Here is an 18,894-nt window from a genome sequence, read left to right on the forward strand (position 1 = left end):
TCTCCTTCATGTCGCTACTTTGGGGTAAAGTTGGGCTACCATGATTCAAATCTTTCCTGTCCTCTTTCCTCCCTTATCTAGCAAAATTTACCAAGTCCTTGGCCTGGGCTCTCAAGGCCACCTGTCTGAAGCCAGCTAGATGATCTCTCCACTTTACATAATCGACGCCTTCACTGCCTCTGTTCATTCAACAAACATTTACCCAGCATCTACTAAGTACCAAGTAGCATCCTGGGTGTGAGAGATGAAGCGACCAATGAAACAGTGTAGCATCCACCCCTCAGTCTAGGGAAGAAAAAGAAACATAATAAGGAAAAAGTTCAGCATGAGCAAGGGTGGTAAATGCTGAGGAGAAAAGAAAAACGTGAGATGGGGATGAGGAGGCGGGGAGAGGATGGGGCCTCACAGCAACGCCACAGCACCCCAGCTCAGGGTCAGCAGCCGTCTGCGTCCGAACGCTTGTAAGCACTTAAAAACATTCCCACCAAATTAGCCTAAAATGCAGAAACAAAGCTTTTTAGTATAAAGTAGATAATTATTTATAAATTTTATTAATCTAAATTCCAAGTGTTCTATCCCACCCTAAATAAACAAATGAAAACCCACTGGTACAAAAGAAAGTTAAGCAATTTCAGAAAACTGTAGAAAAACCTTCTTTTCTTAAATGGCTCTCTGTCCATCAAAACAATATAACAGGAGGGTGGCTACAAACATAACTTTACTTGTCCAGAAGAAAGCATGATACTTTTCAAGCCTCTTTATAGGGACAGGACAAATTCAAGTCAGCACTGTAAGAAAAAAAAAAGTTGAGTCCATAGGACACGCACTCCAAGCGACTGAGACAAGGAGCTGCCAACGGGGAAAATGACCAGACACCGTTCCCAAACCGAAAGAGCGTCCCTTTTTATTAATGCTCAAGAACTCTGAATGACATTTAATCAGCAAAACACAAATGAAAACGCCTAATCTCTACGTATAGTATATGGAAACATACACATTAAATGGATTTAGTCATCCTAACCTAAAGATGAGAACAAATGTTTCTCCAACCTCAAAATAAATTCAGTGCTGGCATTACTGGTTCTGACTTACAGCATTTCATATTTAACAGGGAGAATTATGGACACCCAAGTTCAGTGTAGCCATGAATTGCACATTAAGGTATAAATAGAGTTTTTAAGAAATAAGCTATATAATAAAATAAGTTTACTTTTGAATCGCAGTACAGTTATTTTCTTCAATCAATAAAAATATTCCTTGATTATAAAGCAGCCTTATTTTGCAAATGCATTTCAGGAAAATAGCTCTAGCAATATCTGAAATACCACAATATTTTTAAAAAGGCAGCAAAGCACCGGAATTTAGATTTTAACTAGTATATTGCAAAATAGTTCAACATATTATTCCTAAGCACAAAGCAAGCTCCAGTCTGAAGGAGACTTTTAATTTTATAAAGCAAACTGTTCCAATATTTCTGTGGTAAAGTCTAAATATCGACAATCAAAGATAAAGCTTTATACATACAGGACATAAACTTCAATACATATCCACGACGTAAACATTCTGCATTATTACAGGACTCTATTGTGAAGCTTAGTTTGTTAACATGTGCTCAAAAAGGAAAACGAAAACACGATGCAGTTCTGTAGCTTTCTAACAGACTGAATTCTGCAACAACCGAAAATACAAGAACAGCAATGATAGCAGAGAACACCAGTCTTATGAATAATGAAACAAAAGAATCAAGAAATCATAAACATTTAAATGAATAACTACTACATTCTTCCTAACACATCTTAATTTGCTCTCCTCTCTTAAATATAACTTTTTAAAATGTTTTTCATATCCCAGGAGGAATTGATGGCAAATTCTCCACAAAGATGAAAGTGCATCATGTTTTAAAAGTGCTTCGTGTATGGGTGTGTGTTTTATAGCTATGTCCAATAGGGAAGTTAAGTAAGTACGTGCAAAGAATTCTAATGATGGCTTGAATTCATAAACCTAATCATGGGTTTTTGTAGTTCATCCAAATGCAGCGGTCACCAACATGGAGGAAAAATCAGAGATTACACACTTTGTATAGAGGAAAGAGCAAGAGCCACAGGTCAGGAGACCCACAGCCTGTTCTCAGCTCTGTTAACCAACCAGTTGGAGACTCCGGGGAAGAAAAGACCCACTGGAGATTCCACGTCCATATTTGCCAATGGGCGAGAGGCTGAGCTGGAGCCCCCGAGGCCCATGCAACCCCACAGGTCTACCTTATGTTTAGATGAGGCATTCCGGAAAGGACGAACAATTTTACCAAAAAATATGAAAAATACACTAGTCGTATAGCTATTCTCTTATTGTACTTATTAGTACTGAAAGAAAGAAAAACTCCAAAAATACTTGACAGAAAAAGGTCACGTGAACATCATACGTTAACCAAAACTAGTGAAAACCTTCAGAATTATGGCATCTGAAAAATCCACTACTATGCACAAAAGTGAACAGAGTAAGCAACGGCAGGTGGCCACCTAATGGCACGTTTTCCCCAAGTCTCAGAATGTTCCTGGGTATAAAGCTTTAAAAAAGGCTTATTTTGAAATTATTTTAAGAGGACCATGATTCCCATAGTTCATATTTCTAGCTTTTTAAAGGAGTCTCTCTGAATTGTTATAATGGTTTTTATGAAGATAGCTATACTTTCAAATTTTAAATAACGGCTAAATAAAGCAAACCATTCGCCATGGACTATTTTATACCATATATATATATATATATATGTACGTATGAGCTCATTTAATATTTTAGAAGTTTAACTCAACAATTCTCATCCACAAGCTTTGACCCATTTATTCCCCGATAGGTTACTCTGCTTGGTCTCACTAGGACGCCGTGGTTTGGCTTACAGGTGAAATAGCGCTTGTCACCCACCGCTCCATCGTTTTTTCCCTTGGCGCTTCGAAGCTCAAGTCCAAGCCAGATCCCTGAAGCGAAGTCCGTGGGGCCCACGTACCTCACAGTGCCCATCTCATTAGAGCTGGTGAGGAGGACCTGGGAGCCCTCGTGCAGCTTCACGGCCCCGTCCCCGCCGCCCGCCGTGGCTGTGCTGCTCCAGCTGCGCCGCAGAGCAGGCTTGGACCTGTTCACGGGGCAGAGGAAGGAAAACCCGTAAGAGTGAAAGCGACGGGATGCAATCAGTCACTCACTCCCACGGCCAGACTCACAGTTCATTCACAAAGGAGGATACTGCATGTTCACAGCTTGGCTTTTTTATTCTAAATAGCAACATTAGAATATACTTTAGTTTAACATTTAAGAAGTTTTTCCTCTTTTGGCTATTTTAATACTACCCTAATCTGGATTTAAGATTTCACTAGCAATTTCTAAATATATGTATGCTTTCAGTAAAATAACAATTAGAAAAAAAACACTCATACTATTTAACTGCTGTCAATGTTACCAAATAAAGCAAAAAGAAATGAACACACTTTTTTTTTTTATTAATGTTATGATAGATTACAACCTTGTGAGATTTCAGTTGTACATTTTTGTTAGTCATGTTGTGGGTACACCACTTCCCCCTTTGTGCCCTCCCCCCACTCCCCCTTTTCCCTGGTAACCACCGATCAGATCTCCTTGTCAATATGTTAACTTCCACCTATGAGTGGAGTCATATAGAGTTCGTCTTTCTCTGACTGGCTTATTTCGCTTAACATAATACCCTCAAGGTCCATCCACGTTGCTGCGAATGGGCCAATTTTGTCTTTTTTTTATGGCTGAGTAGTATTCCATTGTGTATATATACCACATCTTCTTTATCCAATCATCAGTTTCTGGGCATGTAGGTTGGTTCCACGTCTTGGCTATTGTAAATAATGCTGCGATGAACACAGGGGTGCAAGGGACTCTTGGGATTTCTGATTTCAGGTAGAAAAGAACACAGTCTTTTGATTGTGGTAAATTAAAATTGCCTTTTGTTCACTTTTTGTTTTTAAAGATTGGCACCTGAACTAACATCTGTTGCCAATCTTATCTTTTTTTTCCTTCTTCTTCTTCTCCCCAAAGCCCCCCACTACATAGTTGTACATTCTAGTTGTAGATCCTTCTGGTTATGCTTGTTCACTTCTTAAATACTTCTTTATATGAAAACAATTTTTAAAAATTGTTAATCTACAACTTTGGAAAATGAATTTATATATATATGTTCTATGAATGAACTCCAGTTCCACTTAAGGATGTACCGCCTGCCTCCTTGCACCTGCCACCAGCCTGACCTGATACAACCTGAGACTCATCCAAGACCTCAAGCCAGTTCTGCCCCAGAGCCTCCTCCACTGTCACCGGGAAGTAGCTGACCCTGAAACTCTCCCTTGAGAGAAACATTACGAGGATCTTGCTGCCCTGACCTGAGACATCTCGAAATGCTTATCCAGAAACCACCAGCAGTGGAGCCTTCCGCCCTCCATCCACGCCGCCTCTCCTCCAGAAGAAGCCCTTCTCCCCGTCCCCACAGCAGAGAAAACGCAGAACCTGTCACCACAGCTGCAGGGTACCTGATTGTGAACAGAATCTGGGGCCTGCTTATTTTCTATTTTATTTCACTTTCTATATTTTTTAACACACTATCACACACAGCGTCTCATTTCCTTCCCTTAACAATCCTGGAAGAAAGGAAGCACACTCTAATTTTATGGGTAGGAAAACTGAGGCCCACAGACTTATCGTAAGCCACATTTGCTAAGTGATAGAATTCTAATTAGAAAGTATAATGGAAAAAAATTATTTACCACGTCAAATGCACAAATACAATGACAGATTAACAAAGAAAGACCTAATACCCGTAGGAAAAAGTATAAATCTTTACTGAAGAACATACAAATGAAAAACGAAAGAGCTTTGTTTGTGGATAGAAACATATAAATGTCGATTCTCCCCAAATTCACCCCTAAAGGATATTTTTTGAAACCTCACAAAATTACTCTGTCATATAAATAATGACAATATCTATCATGTCCTGAGCACTCACTACCCCCAGACACTTCCCATACGCTATCTCACTCCACCTCACCCAAACCAGTGACATAGATATTATCTCCTTCTAATGCAAGAGAAACGTGAGGCTCAAAAAAAGTAAGCCATTCCCTGAGGTCAGAGAGATGGTAAAGAGGAGAAAGCGGCTCAAGCCCAAGGCTGTCCGCATCCGAAGGCCAGGCTCTGATAACCACAATGGGTATCAGTAACTAAGAAAAGGTTGAAAAATAAGCAGCGAGATTTACACTGCCATTATGTTAGATTATAAAGTTACGATAATTAAAACAATGTGGCTCTGGCACAAGAATGTACTTTTAAATGACACAGAAAAGATATCTTAGAAAATACACACAACTATTTCTTACATGATAAAAAGTAAAACTTCAAATCAGCAGGAAAGGAGTGAACATTCCGTTAGGGATGCTGTAAAAACTGATTATTTTGGGGAAAAGAATACAATTCTTACCACTCACTGTATGTTAAAATACATTCCAAATAGATTAAAGAGTTAAATGAATAAATTGAAAAAAAGAAAGAACTAGAAGAAAATAAAGCTGGACATTTATCTAATCTCACACAGACACACACAACACACACAAACAGAGGTGGGGAAGGAGGGAAACATACATAATTTAAAAGTTTAGTACGTACTATTAGTTAAATTATGATATTTTCACTTATTATTATGCCATAAAAATTTTTTCCATATCACAGCACAGTCTTTATAAAGATTTCAAAAGTCACACTGAGGAAAACTATGAAAGAATATGGGATATATTAAGAGGAAAAGCTTTCATAGAGTATCTAGAGTATGACTTGTCCAATTTTGCTTAAAAATTCAGATACATGCTTTAGAAAAAAACTGGAAAAGTATCGACCGAAACGTTCATGTGATAACCTCATCCAGGTGATAAAATTACAGGTGATCTTTATCTGCATTTCGTTTTTGTAATTTTTCAAACTCTGTACAATCAACTTTCATAATTAACAAAAAAATTGTTAAAGAAAGAAACAAGTAATAAATGCATTCAATGTCTAAACCAAAAATTAATGGTTTGGGTAAAGACTTAACATTCTAATAAGAATGATTCGAGTCATGTCATGTCAAAGCTCTAAAAGCCTGGGGGAGTGAGCCATTTAGAATTAGAGGACACTTGAGAGCTGTGTTTCCACATTCAAAAACATTATCTGACCACCTATGAAATGGCAGGCCGGGGGCTAGGTCCTAGGATTTGTGTATAATAACCAGGAAAATACTACAGATCCTGCAAGGAAGACTGTGCCCGGTGCAGAAGGAGCACAAAGGAAGAAAGAACCTCGCCTCCCGTCTTGAGGTTACTTGACAGATGAGCAGGCAGAACAGGGAAGCAGACAGGGAGCAAAATGTACAGATGCACGACTCTTTTACTGAACAGCAGAAAGCTTGTCACCCAAACACGACCATGTCTCTTAACCCTAAGATCTCCCAGCACCTACACTCTGTCTCTTGTTCCTTTCAACACTGATCACCAAACATTCTGGTCACACATTCTACAGTAAAAATAAATAATTTTAAAATTGATTATATATCCTCAATAAAAGTATATTTATTCCTTTTCTTAAATAGGTACTAGTCTCAATCTGTAGAAGTACCAGTAAAGCTTCATTTCTTTTTATTTTTGTAGAAACAAATAGAAGCACTGATGTTTTCTCCTCAGGTCAACAGGTCATCTGCGCACAACCATACCTGCCGTATAATCCTCACGGACCAGACGTTTCCTCCTTCCCTCGTTCCTCTGTATCATGCTCTTCCAGTCACCAACTTCTCAACACTGACTTTGACACCTCTCCCCCTTCAGAATCCTTATATCCTGGTTGTCTCTTCTTAGTTTTCTTCCATTCTACCTAAGAACTCTCCAATATCTTCAATAAACTGGAGCATAAAGTTACTGCCCTTAAACTCAAGCTACTCAAGTGAGGAAACCAATTTCAAAGTTCTCAAAATTGGTGAAGGTTTTGAGGAAGGGGAGGAAAATAGCCACCGAGCCTGCCAAGCAGCAGCACCAGTGCCTCAGGTCCCACCAGGGTGCTCAGGAGAATTCCAGATCTTCGCGAAGCCTCCCAATAGCTTCCCGCCAGATTCTGAGATAAATGGCCTGCCTGCCGCCCAGCGCAGCCTCCAGTCCCAGCGCTCAGGCTCCAATTCCTGGCGGCTTCTCAGCCGCTGCTTCCGCAGGGACGTACACTCCCTACTCAGCTAGCCTCTCTCCTCCCCCAGGGCGTTATTCTATAGAGTAAAGAAAGGATTTAAAAAACCTCCTTAACCCAATCAGTCTCGAAGGGCCTCACATTCCTCTAAAAGCAACAAAGTTTCTAAAAGTCTCAGAAAACCACAGGAGACTAAAGCAGGTCTGGGAGAAATAAATATTTATAAAAGAAAAAAAGAATGTCTGTATAAAGTGGTTAAGTTCGCGCGCTCCGTTCCGGCGGCCCTGGGTTCGAATCTTAGGCGCGGACATGGCACCACTCATCAGGCCACGTTGAGGCAGCGTCCCACATCCCACAACTAGAAGGACGTGCAACTAAGATATACAACTGTGTACTGTCGGGGGGGGGGGGGGGGCTTTGGAAATAAAGCAGGAAAAAAAAAAAAGAAACAACAAAAAAATGGCATTTTGAGCAGTATACTCCACAAGAGGAAATGGGAGTATTTTTAAAATAATAATAAGATTACCTTACGCAAATAGGTCTGACATTTCTTTCACGTATTGCTGAAAATACTAACTCAAAGCTGACTAATTAGTCAACAGTTGAAAATAAACTCACCCTATTCAATGATAACACAAAATTTAAATTCCTCAGTACTAAGCCTCTTTGAGAACACATGCAGTACACTACTTTTAGTCACTGGCGACATTTTTAATTGAGTTTGCAAAGGAGGGAGGAAGAACTCTTCTCAATACACTCATCACGCCTTTGCTCCTAAGTGTTAAAATCCCACCAAGCAACGTAAAAGATGCAAAATTCCACTTTTTTTCTTCACAGAATCCTCTCATGTTCATCTCAAAAGGTGTTTTTCTAAATCTTCTTAATACTCACTTGGCAAAAGCATTTCTTCTGTTAATCTCTTTTTGGGAAGAAGCAGAAGTTGTACTAAAACTTCTCCTAAAACCTAAATATGAAAGTTAAGGTCAAAAGAGGGAAAATAAATCACAAATTTCAGTCCTTATTAAAACTTATCTGTTATCATTTCTTCTACAGATGTTCTATGATATCAAATGTTTCTTTGGAAATAGAAAGCAAAGAAAATAAGTACATACAGAATATAACAGTAGTTTAGATTTCTTGACAAATTTTTTATCTTATCTTTCTCATCAAACTACACACATATATGAATAAGTTAAGATCGTGACATTAGGTTTTTATTATAAAATTTCCTGAAAACCAAATAACTGAATTATACATTTATAAAGCTGAATCTTTCTAGTCTCAAATATTATAATCTTGATAAAATCATATTGAAAAATGGCTTTAAAAAATCACTAAAGATATCCCATTTATAAAATACTGAACAATAAATTTCAGAGCTTATGGTTGTTGTCATCCCCAAATAACAGTCATTAAAAAAAAAAGACCTCACGAAAGGTAAATTTTTAAAAAGATGTTTTTAAAAAAAGAATGGGATTTCCAGTTCTGGCACCAATGACAGACCAGATGTGCTGAATGAATCTCTTGATTGAAGTGATTATAATTTAAAGCAACTATAATTTTGTTAAAACTACTGTTAAGCTGACACAAAAGGCACAATTTCAAAGAGGCCAAAAACCAAAAAAAGAAACCACGAGAGATAACCAAGCACCAAAGCAATTTGCCATCGTGTACCAGAGGACTGCCATCCTGTACCACAGGACTGCCATCTTGCACCAGAGGACTGCCATCTTGTACCACACGACTGCCATTCTGTACCAGAGGATTGCCATCGTGCACCACGGGACTGCCATCTTGTGCCACAGGGCTGCCACTGAACTCCAGGGAACTTGGGCTTCTGCCTCACTGGCCACACAGGAGATGGGCAAGGAAAGAAAGCCTGGGGCCTGTCAAGATGGGGATTCTAACGAAAGACTCCTGGTTAAGTGAGGATCCCAAACAGTTCACCCTCAGGGTAAAGTTAAATGAGAAACAATATGAAACATTGTTCAGGCAAAAACAAAGGAAAGTGGCTTGTGTCAACCTTAATGCTCAGAAGAAGTAGAATTTTCTCCCCTCAAAATTTTTGATCACAAGCCAAATTCACTTTGTTTGTGTAATGTAAAAAAACATTGCAGAGAATGTAAATTAAAGTAGTCCCAAGTTGACAGTGCCTCTAAGTAACTGGCAGAAGTAACTATAATCTTATCTGGAGGCATCAAATCAGGTCTCAAAGAACTCCCATCATCAAATTCTTAGTAAAATGAGCATCTCATGATAGGAAATTACAAGACTCACAAGGAAAGAAGTCACCATAAGTTAGGCTCAACAGAAGCAGATGGCAGAACCAGACTCACAAAGAATTCAGATGTTAAATTATTTCACATAAAAGATAATATTTAAAATGTTTAAAGACATAAAAGATAAACTTGAAAACATGGGGAAAGAATAAAGTGACAAAGTAACAACCAAACAGATTCACAAACAGAAAAAAAGAAATGAAAATTTTATAATTAAAAACTTCTGGGGGCCAATGCCACAGCCAAGTGGTTAAGTTTGCACACTCCGCTTTGGCGCCCCAGGGTTTCGCCAGTTCGGATCCTGGGCGTGGACATGGCACCACTCATTAGGCCACGTTGAGGCAGCATCCCACATGCCACAACTAGAAGGACCCACAACTAAAAAAATATACGACTATATATTGGGGGGATTTGGGGAGAAAAAGCAGGAAAAAAAAAAACCTTCTGGATTCAGCAGCAGAATAAACACAGCTGAAGAAAGAATCAGGAAACAGAAAGTAAGATCTGAAGACATCCAGAAGGCAGTCCAGAGACAAAGTTGTGAAAACTATGACAGAGACATGAGAAAGTGTATTGCACCCTCATCAGAGTTTCAGAAGGAGATGACAAAGAGAATGAAGGACAAGTGTACAAACAAGAATTTTAGAGAACTGATCAAAGATACTAATCCCAGATCCAGGAAGACCCATGATGCCAAACAGGATAAACTAAGGGAAGTCTCCACCGAGACACAGCATAGTGAACCCGTACAGCACAAAGGAAATAGAGGAGACCTCAAAAAGCAAGCAAAAAAGGAAAAGTTACCTACTACAGTATGGATGAGACAGACTCACAGATGACTTCTCAAAAAAAATGACAGGAATGACAGAAGACAGAAAAGAGCACAATTATATTGCCAGTGTGCAGGGGAGAAAATATCTTTCAAACTAAAATGTTCACCAATTTTTAGTTTGACCCAGTAAAACTATCATTAGAAAAGACAAATAAAAACTGAAAGAGTTTGCTACCAACGGACCTTTTCTAAAAGAACTGAAGAAGATACCTGAGGCAGAAACAAAATGCTCCCAAGTGGAAGTTCTGAGAATTAATGACTAAAGATATTAGTAAATATGTGAGCAAGTTAAATAAATATTGATTATATATAAACTATTATACTAATATGAAAATTGTGGGGAAATAACTGAATAACTCAGTTTTTAAGGATTTTCTATTATTTGGGAAAGGGTAAACATAATGATTAACTTTCAACTTTGCTAAGTTTGTATCTCAATGTACCCAGAGTAATCACCAAAAAGCATATTCATAGAGTATAACTTTTACACAAGTAGAGAATGGAATGGAAAAAAAGAGGCGGCTATGAATATAACCAGAATGAAGTCAAGAGCAAAAAACATGGAAGTATAAAAATGTTGAAAAAATAGAAAACAAATAAAATAGCATAAATAAATCCAAATATATGAGTAATTACAATAAATGCAAACAGGTGAAACCCTCAGGTTAAAACACAAAGATTGTCAGATCATATTTTATTTTAAAAAGTAACACCCAACTATATTCTATTTACAAAATATTCCAAAAACATAAGGACATGGAAAGGTTACAAGGTAATGGATAGAAAAAGATATATGAGGCAAATAACCAAAAGAAAGCTAATATAGGTAAAAGAAAATTATTACAAAAGCAATACCATTTATATTGACACCAAAAAATGAAATATATGAATAAATCTAACAAAATATGTACAAAATCTATATGAGGAAAACTATAAATCTCTGATGAAAGAAATCAAAGAAGATCCAAAAAAATGGAGAGGTACTTGGTGCTCATGGATAGAAAGACTCAATATTGTGAAAACGTCAGTTCTTCCCAATTTTATCTATACATTCAATGCAATCCCAGTCAAAATCCGAATAAATTATTTTGTGGACATCAACAAACTGATTATAAAAAGTTTATATGGAAAGGCAAAGACCCAGAATAACCAGCACAATGTTGAGGGAGAAGATCAAAGTCAGAGGACTGACACTACCAAATGTGAAGATTTACGACAAAGCCACAGAAATCCTGACAGTGTGGTGTTAGTGAAAGAAAAGACAAACAGATCAATGGAACCGAACAGGGTACCCAGAAACAGACCCACACAAATACAGGCAACTGATCTTTCACAAAAGAGCAAAGGCAATTAATTCACTGGAGAAGAGACAGGCTTTTTAACGAATAGCGCTGGAACAACTAGACATTCACATGCAAAAAAAGAGAATCTAGACACAAACCTTACACATTTCACAAAATTTACCTCAATGAATCATGGATCTAAATGTATAACACAAAATTATAAAACTCCTGGAAGATAACACAGGAAAATATCAGGGTGACCTTGGGTTTGGGGATGACATTTTAGATACAACACCAAAAGCACATTCATGAAAGAAAAAACTGATAACTTGGACTTCATTAAAATTAAAAAGCCTGCTTGGGGCCGGCCCCGTGGCCGAGTGGTTAAGTTCACACGCTCCGCTTTGGCGGCCCAGGGTTTCGCCGGTTCGAATCCCGGGCACGGACATGGCACCGCTCATCAGGCCATGCTGAGGCAGCATCCCATATGCCACAACTAGAAGGACTCACAACTGAAAATATACAACTATGTACCAGGGGGCTTTGGGAAGAAAAAGGAAAAATAAAATCTTAAAAAAAAAGAAAAAGTCTGCTCTATGATAGACACTGTTATGACAGTGAAAAGACAAGCCACAGACTGAGAGAAAATATTTGTAAAATTCATTCTGATAAAAGTCTAGTATCCAAAATATACAAAGAACTCTTAAAACTCAATGACAAGAAAACAACGAACACAATTAAAAAACGGACAACTCACCACAGAAAATGTACAGATGACAAATAAGCATACGCAAAGATCCTCAACATGTATCATGGGCTGAACTGTGTCCCCCCTAAATTCATATGTTGAAGGTGACCGTACCCCTCGTACTTCAGAATGTGACTGTACTTGGAGATAGGGCCTTTAAAGTGGTAATTAAGTTAGACGGCCAACTACAAGGCAAGGAAAGAAGCCTTAGAAGAAACCAACCCTGCCAACACCTTGATCTTGGACTTCTAAGCCTCCAAGAAAACAAATTCCTCTTGTTTAAGCCACCCGACCTGTGGTACTTCGTTATGCTAGCCCCAGCAAACTAATACACCCTCATACGTCATGAGGGAATTCCAAATTAAAATAACAATGAGATACTACTAACACACCAATTAGAATGGCGAAAATCCACAGACCGTAAAATTAACCTCAACAAATATTTAAGGATTGGTACTATACAAATCATTCTTTCACAGATGGTTATCCATATGGAAAAAAAAGAAATTAGATCCTTACTATACACTAAATCAGTTCCAGGTGAATTGACAAATACGAAAAGCAAAAATATAAAACTTTTAGAAATCTATATGGGAAAATATCTTCATGGTGTGTTTTGGGAAAAGATTTCTTAAGACAAAACATGCAAAACATAATTTTTTGCTATTTTGACTACTTAAAAATTAAGAACTTCTGCTCATCAAGACACCAAAAAAAAAAAGGCAAAAGACAAGTCAAAAACTGGGCAAGATATCTGCAACACACAAAACTGAAAAAAATTAGTGTTCAAAAACATAAAGAAACCTACAAATTAATAAAATAAAGACACACCAACCAAAAGAAAAATGGGCAAGAGACTTAACAGGTTCATCATGAAATAGGAAATACATATAACCCATAAACACAAAAACTGGCTTAACCGTATCTGTAATCTGGAAAATGCAAATGAAAACCACAATGAGATACCATTTAAATCAGATTGGCAAAGATTTCTGAATCAAACAAGACTGTGTTGGTGAGGTGAGGAGCAATAGAGCCTCTCACGCCCTGCTCAGGAGAAGGTGCCCGCAGCCAGTCTGGCACTACCCAGGAAGGCTGAAGACACGATACCCTATGCCTGGAAATTCCAGAGTAACTTTGGTAAACGTGCACAATAGCATAGTTTGTAATACTAAAAACCAGGATATGACCCACATATCCATCAAATACAGAATGAATAATATATTTTAATGGAATACTAAACAACAAAATAGCAAACGACAATCAAAACTAAACATATATTATTGATCTATCTGTATAGGAGTGATAAAGCTATAAAGACAATCAAGGGAAGAATTAAGAAAAAATTCAAGAGGCAGAGGAGCCGGGGGCTCCTCAAGGGTGTCTAGGGTGGAGGTGATCCTCTTCCTCTAGGGGTGGGTCATAGATGTTTGCTTTATGAGGACATGAACTACACAAAACACTTTATACACTCTTTGGTATACATATATACTTTACATTAAAAAATTTCTCAATAAATAAAAGCAAAGGAATAATTATTAGGAACATAAAACTACATAATCTTACCAGGATAAGAATGATTCTGTTTATTGGAAGAAATTTCCGAAAGAGCATCCATGGAATCTGTCACTCTGTGAATAAAGCAAGGAATGCAGACCTCATTAGAAGCAGCTGGTCTTCAGATTTACGACTGGCTCTCCGCTGAGGTTTTCACACCAATGGTCATTTATTTCACTTATTTGACAAACATTTATTGAACATCTATTATGCACAAGGAATGAACTTTAGCATGGGAGACAGGCAATAATCAAAGGGAAGAAGTCCTCATTATCCAAGGATAATTAGTCCAGAAAAAATCAACTTAAAGTGAATTCACTTAAAATAGGGACCTAACTTCATTTCTTTGGAACTTCATCTTCAAAGATGAAACTAAAAACTGTGAAAATAAATTTATTTTATATATTAAATTTAACAAATGTTAGATTATAATTGTAAAAACATCACATTCTTAAATTGAAAAAAGATATTGCCTGAGTCTGTATATGTGTGCAATTTTTCTGAAAAACTTGTATGCCTAATACAATTCAACATCTCTTACTTTATGTCTAACTCTAAGCACAATCATAAAGGTCACTTTCCTAACAGATTTGTCTTTATTTTTTCATATTCAAATCATTCCTTATTTTTAAAAGCCAATCCTAACAGTCTCATTTTCTTTCAATTGTTTACTGACTCAACTCTGCAAAGCCTTCCTTCTGTCACTCACTTCCTCCAGCATACTTTGGTAACATCAAGAAATCCTGCAACTCTCGCAATATTTTCCATTTCATCTTACAATTCATATGCATCATTTTTACATGATCTACAACATAAAGCAATCAATGAGAGACTAATGCACACAAAGAATATGACTTGATGAGGAAGACAGACACTTGAATTAAGTGGTGACGGATAGATGTGAAGAACTTAAGTCTAAAAGTAACCAGTTCACTGTTAATAAGTACTTAATGGCAAGAACTAAGAATAAGAAAATGAATACTATGCTGATACAGACCACTGGGGCAAAAAGCCAGACAGACAGATAGATAGGTAGGTAGGCAGATAGATAGGTAGGTAGATAGGCAGATAGATAAAGTAGATAGAGATTAGATCTAGTCAGTGAGTTTTCTTAAAATTTCTCTAAAGAAATATTGGTTGATTTATATGTTAATAGAAGAAAAGACATTAATTAGGTGCAAGTCTGGTGACAGCAGGTGGGTCTAGAAAGTCATCTAAGCAGAGGAAATAACCTGTGCAAAGATTCTGAGACAGAAGGCCCATTTTTAAAAAGGAGAAACGACGAGGCCAGCTTCGATCCCAGAAGGAGTCGGGTGCAAGGTGAGCCTGGCCACTACTGATGCAGACGGTCCTCTAACAGCCCCCAGTTTAAAACCCTTCCTTACTGAAGATCTGTGGTGTCTTTAAAGAGCTCCAAAGCTGGTTTAAATTAGAAACTCCTCAAAATCAGGGACCATGTCTGTTTTATTTGCTTATAGAATGCCTAGCACAGCACAAAGTGCTAAAGACACTTAATAGTATTTGATGATGATGAATGAGACAATCAGAAGATGACAGGAAGACAGCTGGAAGGAGACGGCAGTTCATTTAGAGAGACAGCCCTGTTTCTTTTAAGAAGAGGGGCTGCTTTTAAATGAAACACCTTAAAGAAGGCCAAATAGAAAGAGGGAAAAAAAATAAAGTAGAAAACATGGGTTCCATAAACAAAGCAAGAAAAAGATGAAACCACATGAAAGAAAGTGCCTCCACAATCTGAAAGAGAAGAAAAGCTGTTACAGCATAAAACACACTGCACTAGATTTGATCAATATTTACTGTGCCTACGAATGCACCACACCGTGTTCTCTGGGTAATCAAACATGGGAGCAGAGCCCTCACGACTAGGAGACAAATCAAACGGCTCAGAGACTGGAGCAACGTGTCAATGAAGATCCGTCCAAAGCAATACGAGAACCCAGAAGACTGGTGATTCAGCACGGATTTTACTCCCAAATCAATCACTTATAAGATACGAGCCTTGAAGAAAGGCACTGAGCCTCTTTTAACCACTATAGGGTCATGGTTAAGAGCACAACACATCCTGATGCTAGACTACCCGGGTCCAAAAACCCACTTCGGAGCTGTGCACAACTGCACAACTCACTTAACCTCTCTGAGCCTTACTTTCCTCACCTGGGAAATAGGGATAATTATAGCCCCTGACCCTCAGGGCTGCTGCAGAGGACTAAACACACGCAGAGCACTAAAAACAGGGCCGGTCATGTAAGTGTAGTCATTAGCTATTACCTCTTTTTCTTCGTTTATAAAAGGACTGCCAAAAAAAAGCAAGGGCTTAGGAAAAAAACAACAAAATACACCTGGGCCAGGCCAGCTCCATCATTAACTAGCGTAGGAGATCAAAATATGCCACCCCAAAACCTGCTGCTCTGGCATAAGGATAATTTTGAGCTGAAGACATCTGAGAATCAACAAGCAGGGAGAGGCTCTTTCTGAACTCCCCTTATCTGCCTCAAACAGATCCTCCAAAAGAAAGAACTCAATCGTCTTAAATCCGTGCCCAGGAGTTTCATCACACAGAGAAGGCGGGGAGATGAGAAGTTAACACCACACCCAGACAGACATTGTCACAAACTATCACATCTCCCAACCATTTTTCAAGGGCCCATTCATCTTTCCTAAATATCATTTACTTTCCCACAAGGGGCCTTTCTCCTCCTCCCCTTCCCCTATTAATTAAGATGGCCTGTAAACACTCCAGTCTCACCACTCCTTTGCATATTCACTTCTTTCTGTGATGCCCCAGTGCATGTCAAATTAAAATTTAATAAATGTGTATGCTTTTTTCTCCTGTTAATCTATCTGTTGTCAGCTTAATTCAAAGACCTCCCCCAACCAAGGACTGAACCTAAGAGGGTAGAGGGAAAGCTTTTCCCCCTACACTAACTATATGACTTTAGCTAAGTTACTTTATCTGTTGCAACTTTTCTTCTCCCACAAGATGAAAATGATCATAATACCTGACACCTCACTGGGTCTGGGGGGCTGACGAGAGACGCATGGCCAGTGCACTGGACAGAGCCTGCCACTTACGAACAGCTCAATATATGTTTGTAATAGTTACTGTTCTTTTCCAGCACACCTGACCACATACTTAATAGGATCAAATGAAACAACATTTAATTGCAGATATTTTATAAACTACAAAGAATTATATAACATATGTCATGTTATCATAAATAATAGGAAAGAATTATTTCAAGTACATCATAGAAAGAAATGAATACAAAAATTGTGTGTAATTTTTCAATAAGGAAAACAAAGTGAGGAAGAAAACGGATATAAAAACTATTGAATTTGCCAGGAGGCAGTCACACAGTCCAGCTGGGAAGGAACTCAATGAGACTCCCAGGTTGTGACTGTAGATCTTGTCTCTCGGATGTGATTATACCATACATGTTATTTCACATTTCCCAACCGCCAAAAAGCATGCCAAGCAAACTTCTTTCAGCACGTAAGTCATTTCACATGATAGTACCTGGAATTTCATGAGGACTTACTTCTGCTCAACTTTATTTATTTATTTATTTATTTATTTATTTATTTATTGCCGAGGAAGATTGTCCCTGAGCTAACACCTGTGCCCATCTTCCTCTATTTTGTATGTGGGATGCTGCCACAGCATGGCTTGATGAGTGGTGTGTAGGTCTGTGCCTGGGATCTGAACCCACGAACCCCAGGCAGCCAAAGCAGAGTACGTGAACTTAAGCATTACACCACCAGGCCAGCCCCTCAACTTATTTTTTTAAGACCAGAGTAAGCTGGTACAAAAGCATACTATCTTAAGAAGAAACATCCAGGAGGTATATTATATATAAATCCTCGAAGCTTCACTTCTCCAAAGATCTACTGCCTATCTATTTTTGAAAACTAAAGAAATCAGAGGAAAAAGCCATTTTGGTTCCATTAGGTTTGTAGAATGAATGGGGTGCCTGCTGGCAGGAAATTTAACGTAGTTAGGATGTGACTGAAGCAATCAGAGCGCATTTTCCCTTTTGTGTGCATGACAAATTAAGCTTGCTGCTCTCACTGTTCTTAGCCACAAACGCCACTTCTAATAGCCTACACGTACTCATAGGGTTTGCAAATGAGGAATAAAGGAGGTTTTTAAAATTGCAAATCCTCAGCAAAGCAAATTTAGCTTTCCATGAGCCTCCTCTCTGAAGAAGGTGGTCGGTTAACCCCTTAAAAGAAGACACGAGCTGGAAGCAGTGCGTGTCTTTAATATGAAATTAGAGATTCAAACTACAAACCATTGAAATTACAAGATGTTCTTGTGAATAAACATAAATTCCATTTTTCTCACCTTTGCACCCTGGATGGGGGAGCAAATATTCCATATCTTGGAGAACAACTAAAATATTGCACACCTCCAACTGAACCATCATTCTTGCCATGGGGTTTCTCAAGTTCTATTCCATACCAATATCCTAGAACAAAAACATTGGATTTTTAAAGCAGCTGCACTGTATCTAAAATTGTTATGCTATTCTACAAACGCAGAGTCTAGATGGTTTAACATTTTCACAAATGACCGAAATGATGGAAGAGCACCACGACGATTAAGCTTTCAAATGATAAAATTATAAAATAAAATTCAAAAATTTAAAAATTGAACAGGAAAAACATTTTACAAGCATAATTGCAGAGCTGTACATTAAGGGAGAAAGATAACATACATAAACACAAATTTGGCAAGGATTAGCTATTATGCAAGTAGCGAATGACCAAAATATATCTAAAAGCTCTAATGAATAAAGAACTGCCCTTGCCTCGGTAATATGGTGTGTTTAAATGAGAGAAGTAGAGCATAATATGGAGATGTATAAATCATAACATGAATATGCAATCTTTTATTTTACTCTCCCAATATTAGAACACCACAACAGTTCTTAAATAATTAAAGGATAAAAATAATATGGAAAATATAACTAG

The 18,894-nt window shown here is 38.0% G+C and overlaps 1 protein-coding gene across 8 annotated transcripts in view; it reads right to left on the bottom strand.

Annotated features, from left to right (window-relative positions):
* Positions 1-878: 878 nt before the first annotated feature.
* CLIP4 (CAP-Gly domain containing linker protein family member 4) overlaps positions 879-18,894 on the bottom strand; it is a 101,616-nt gene continuing 83,600 nt past the window's right edge. For 6 of the 8 annotated variants that reach the window (XM_070512356.1, XM_014850420.3, XM_014850419.3 and 3 more), the window contains 4 exons: positions 18,266-18,389; positions 13,912-13,976; positions 8,095-8,167; positions 879-3,124 (listed from right to left, as the gene is read on the bottom strand). In XM_070512356.1, coding sequence (XP_070368457.1) covers positions 2,803-3,124; positions 8,095-8,167; positions 13,912-13,976; positions 18,266-18,389 — 584 coding nt within the window. In that variant the 3' untranslated portion in view covers positions 879-2,802. The remainder of the gene's footprint in view (positions 3,125-8,094; positions 8,168-13,911; positions 13,977-18,265; positions 18,390-18,894) is intronic. The other 2 variants (XM_070512360.1, XM_070512359.1) reach the window with 1 other exon arrangement.

Source organism: Equus asinus, chromosome 6 (assembly GCF_041296235.1).
Source record: "Equus asinus isolate D_3611 breed Donkey chromosome 6, EquAss-T2T_v2, whole genome shotgun sequence".
Classification (NCBI taxonomy): Eukaryota; Metazoa; Chordata; class Mammalia; order Perissodactyla; family Equidae; genus Equus; species Equus asinus.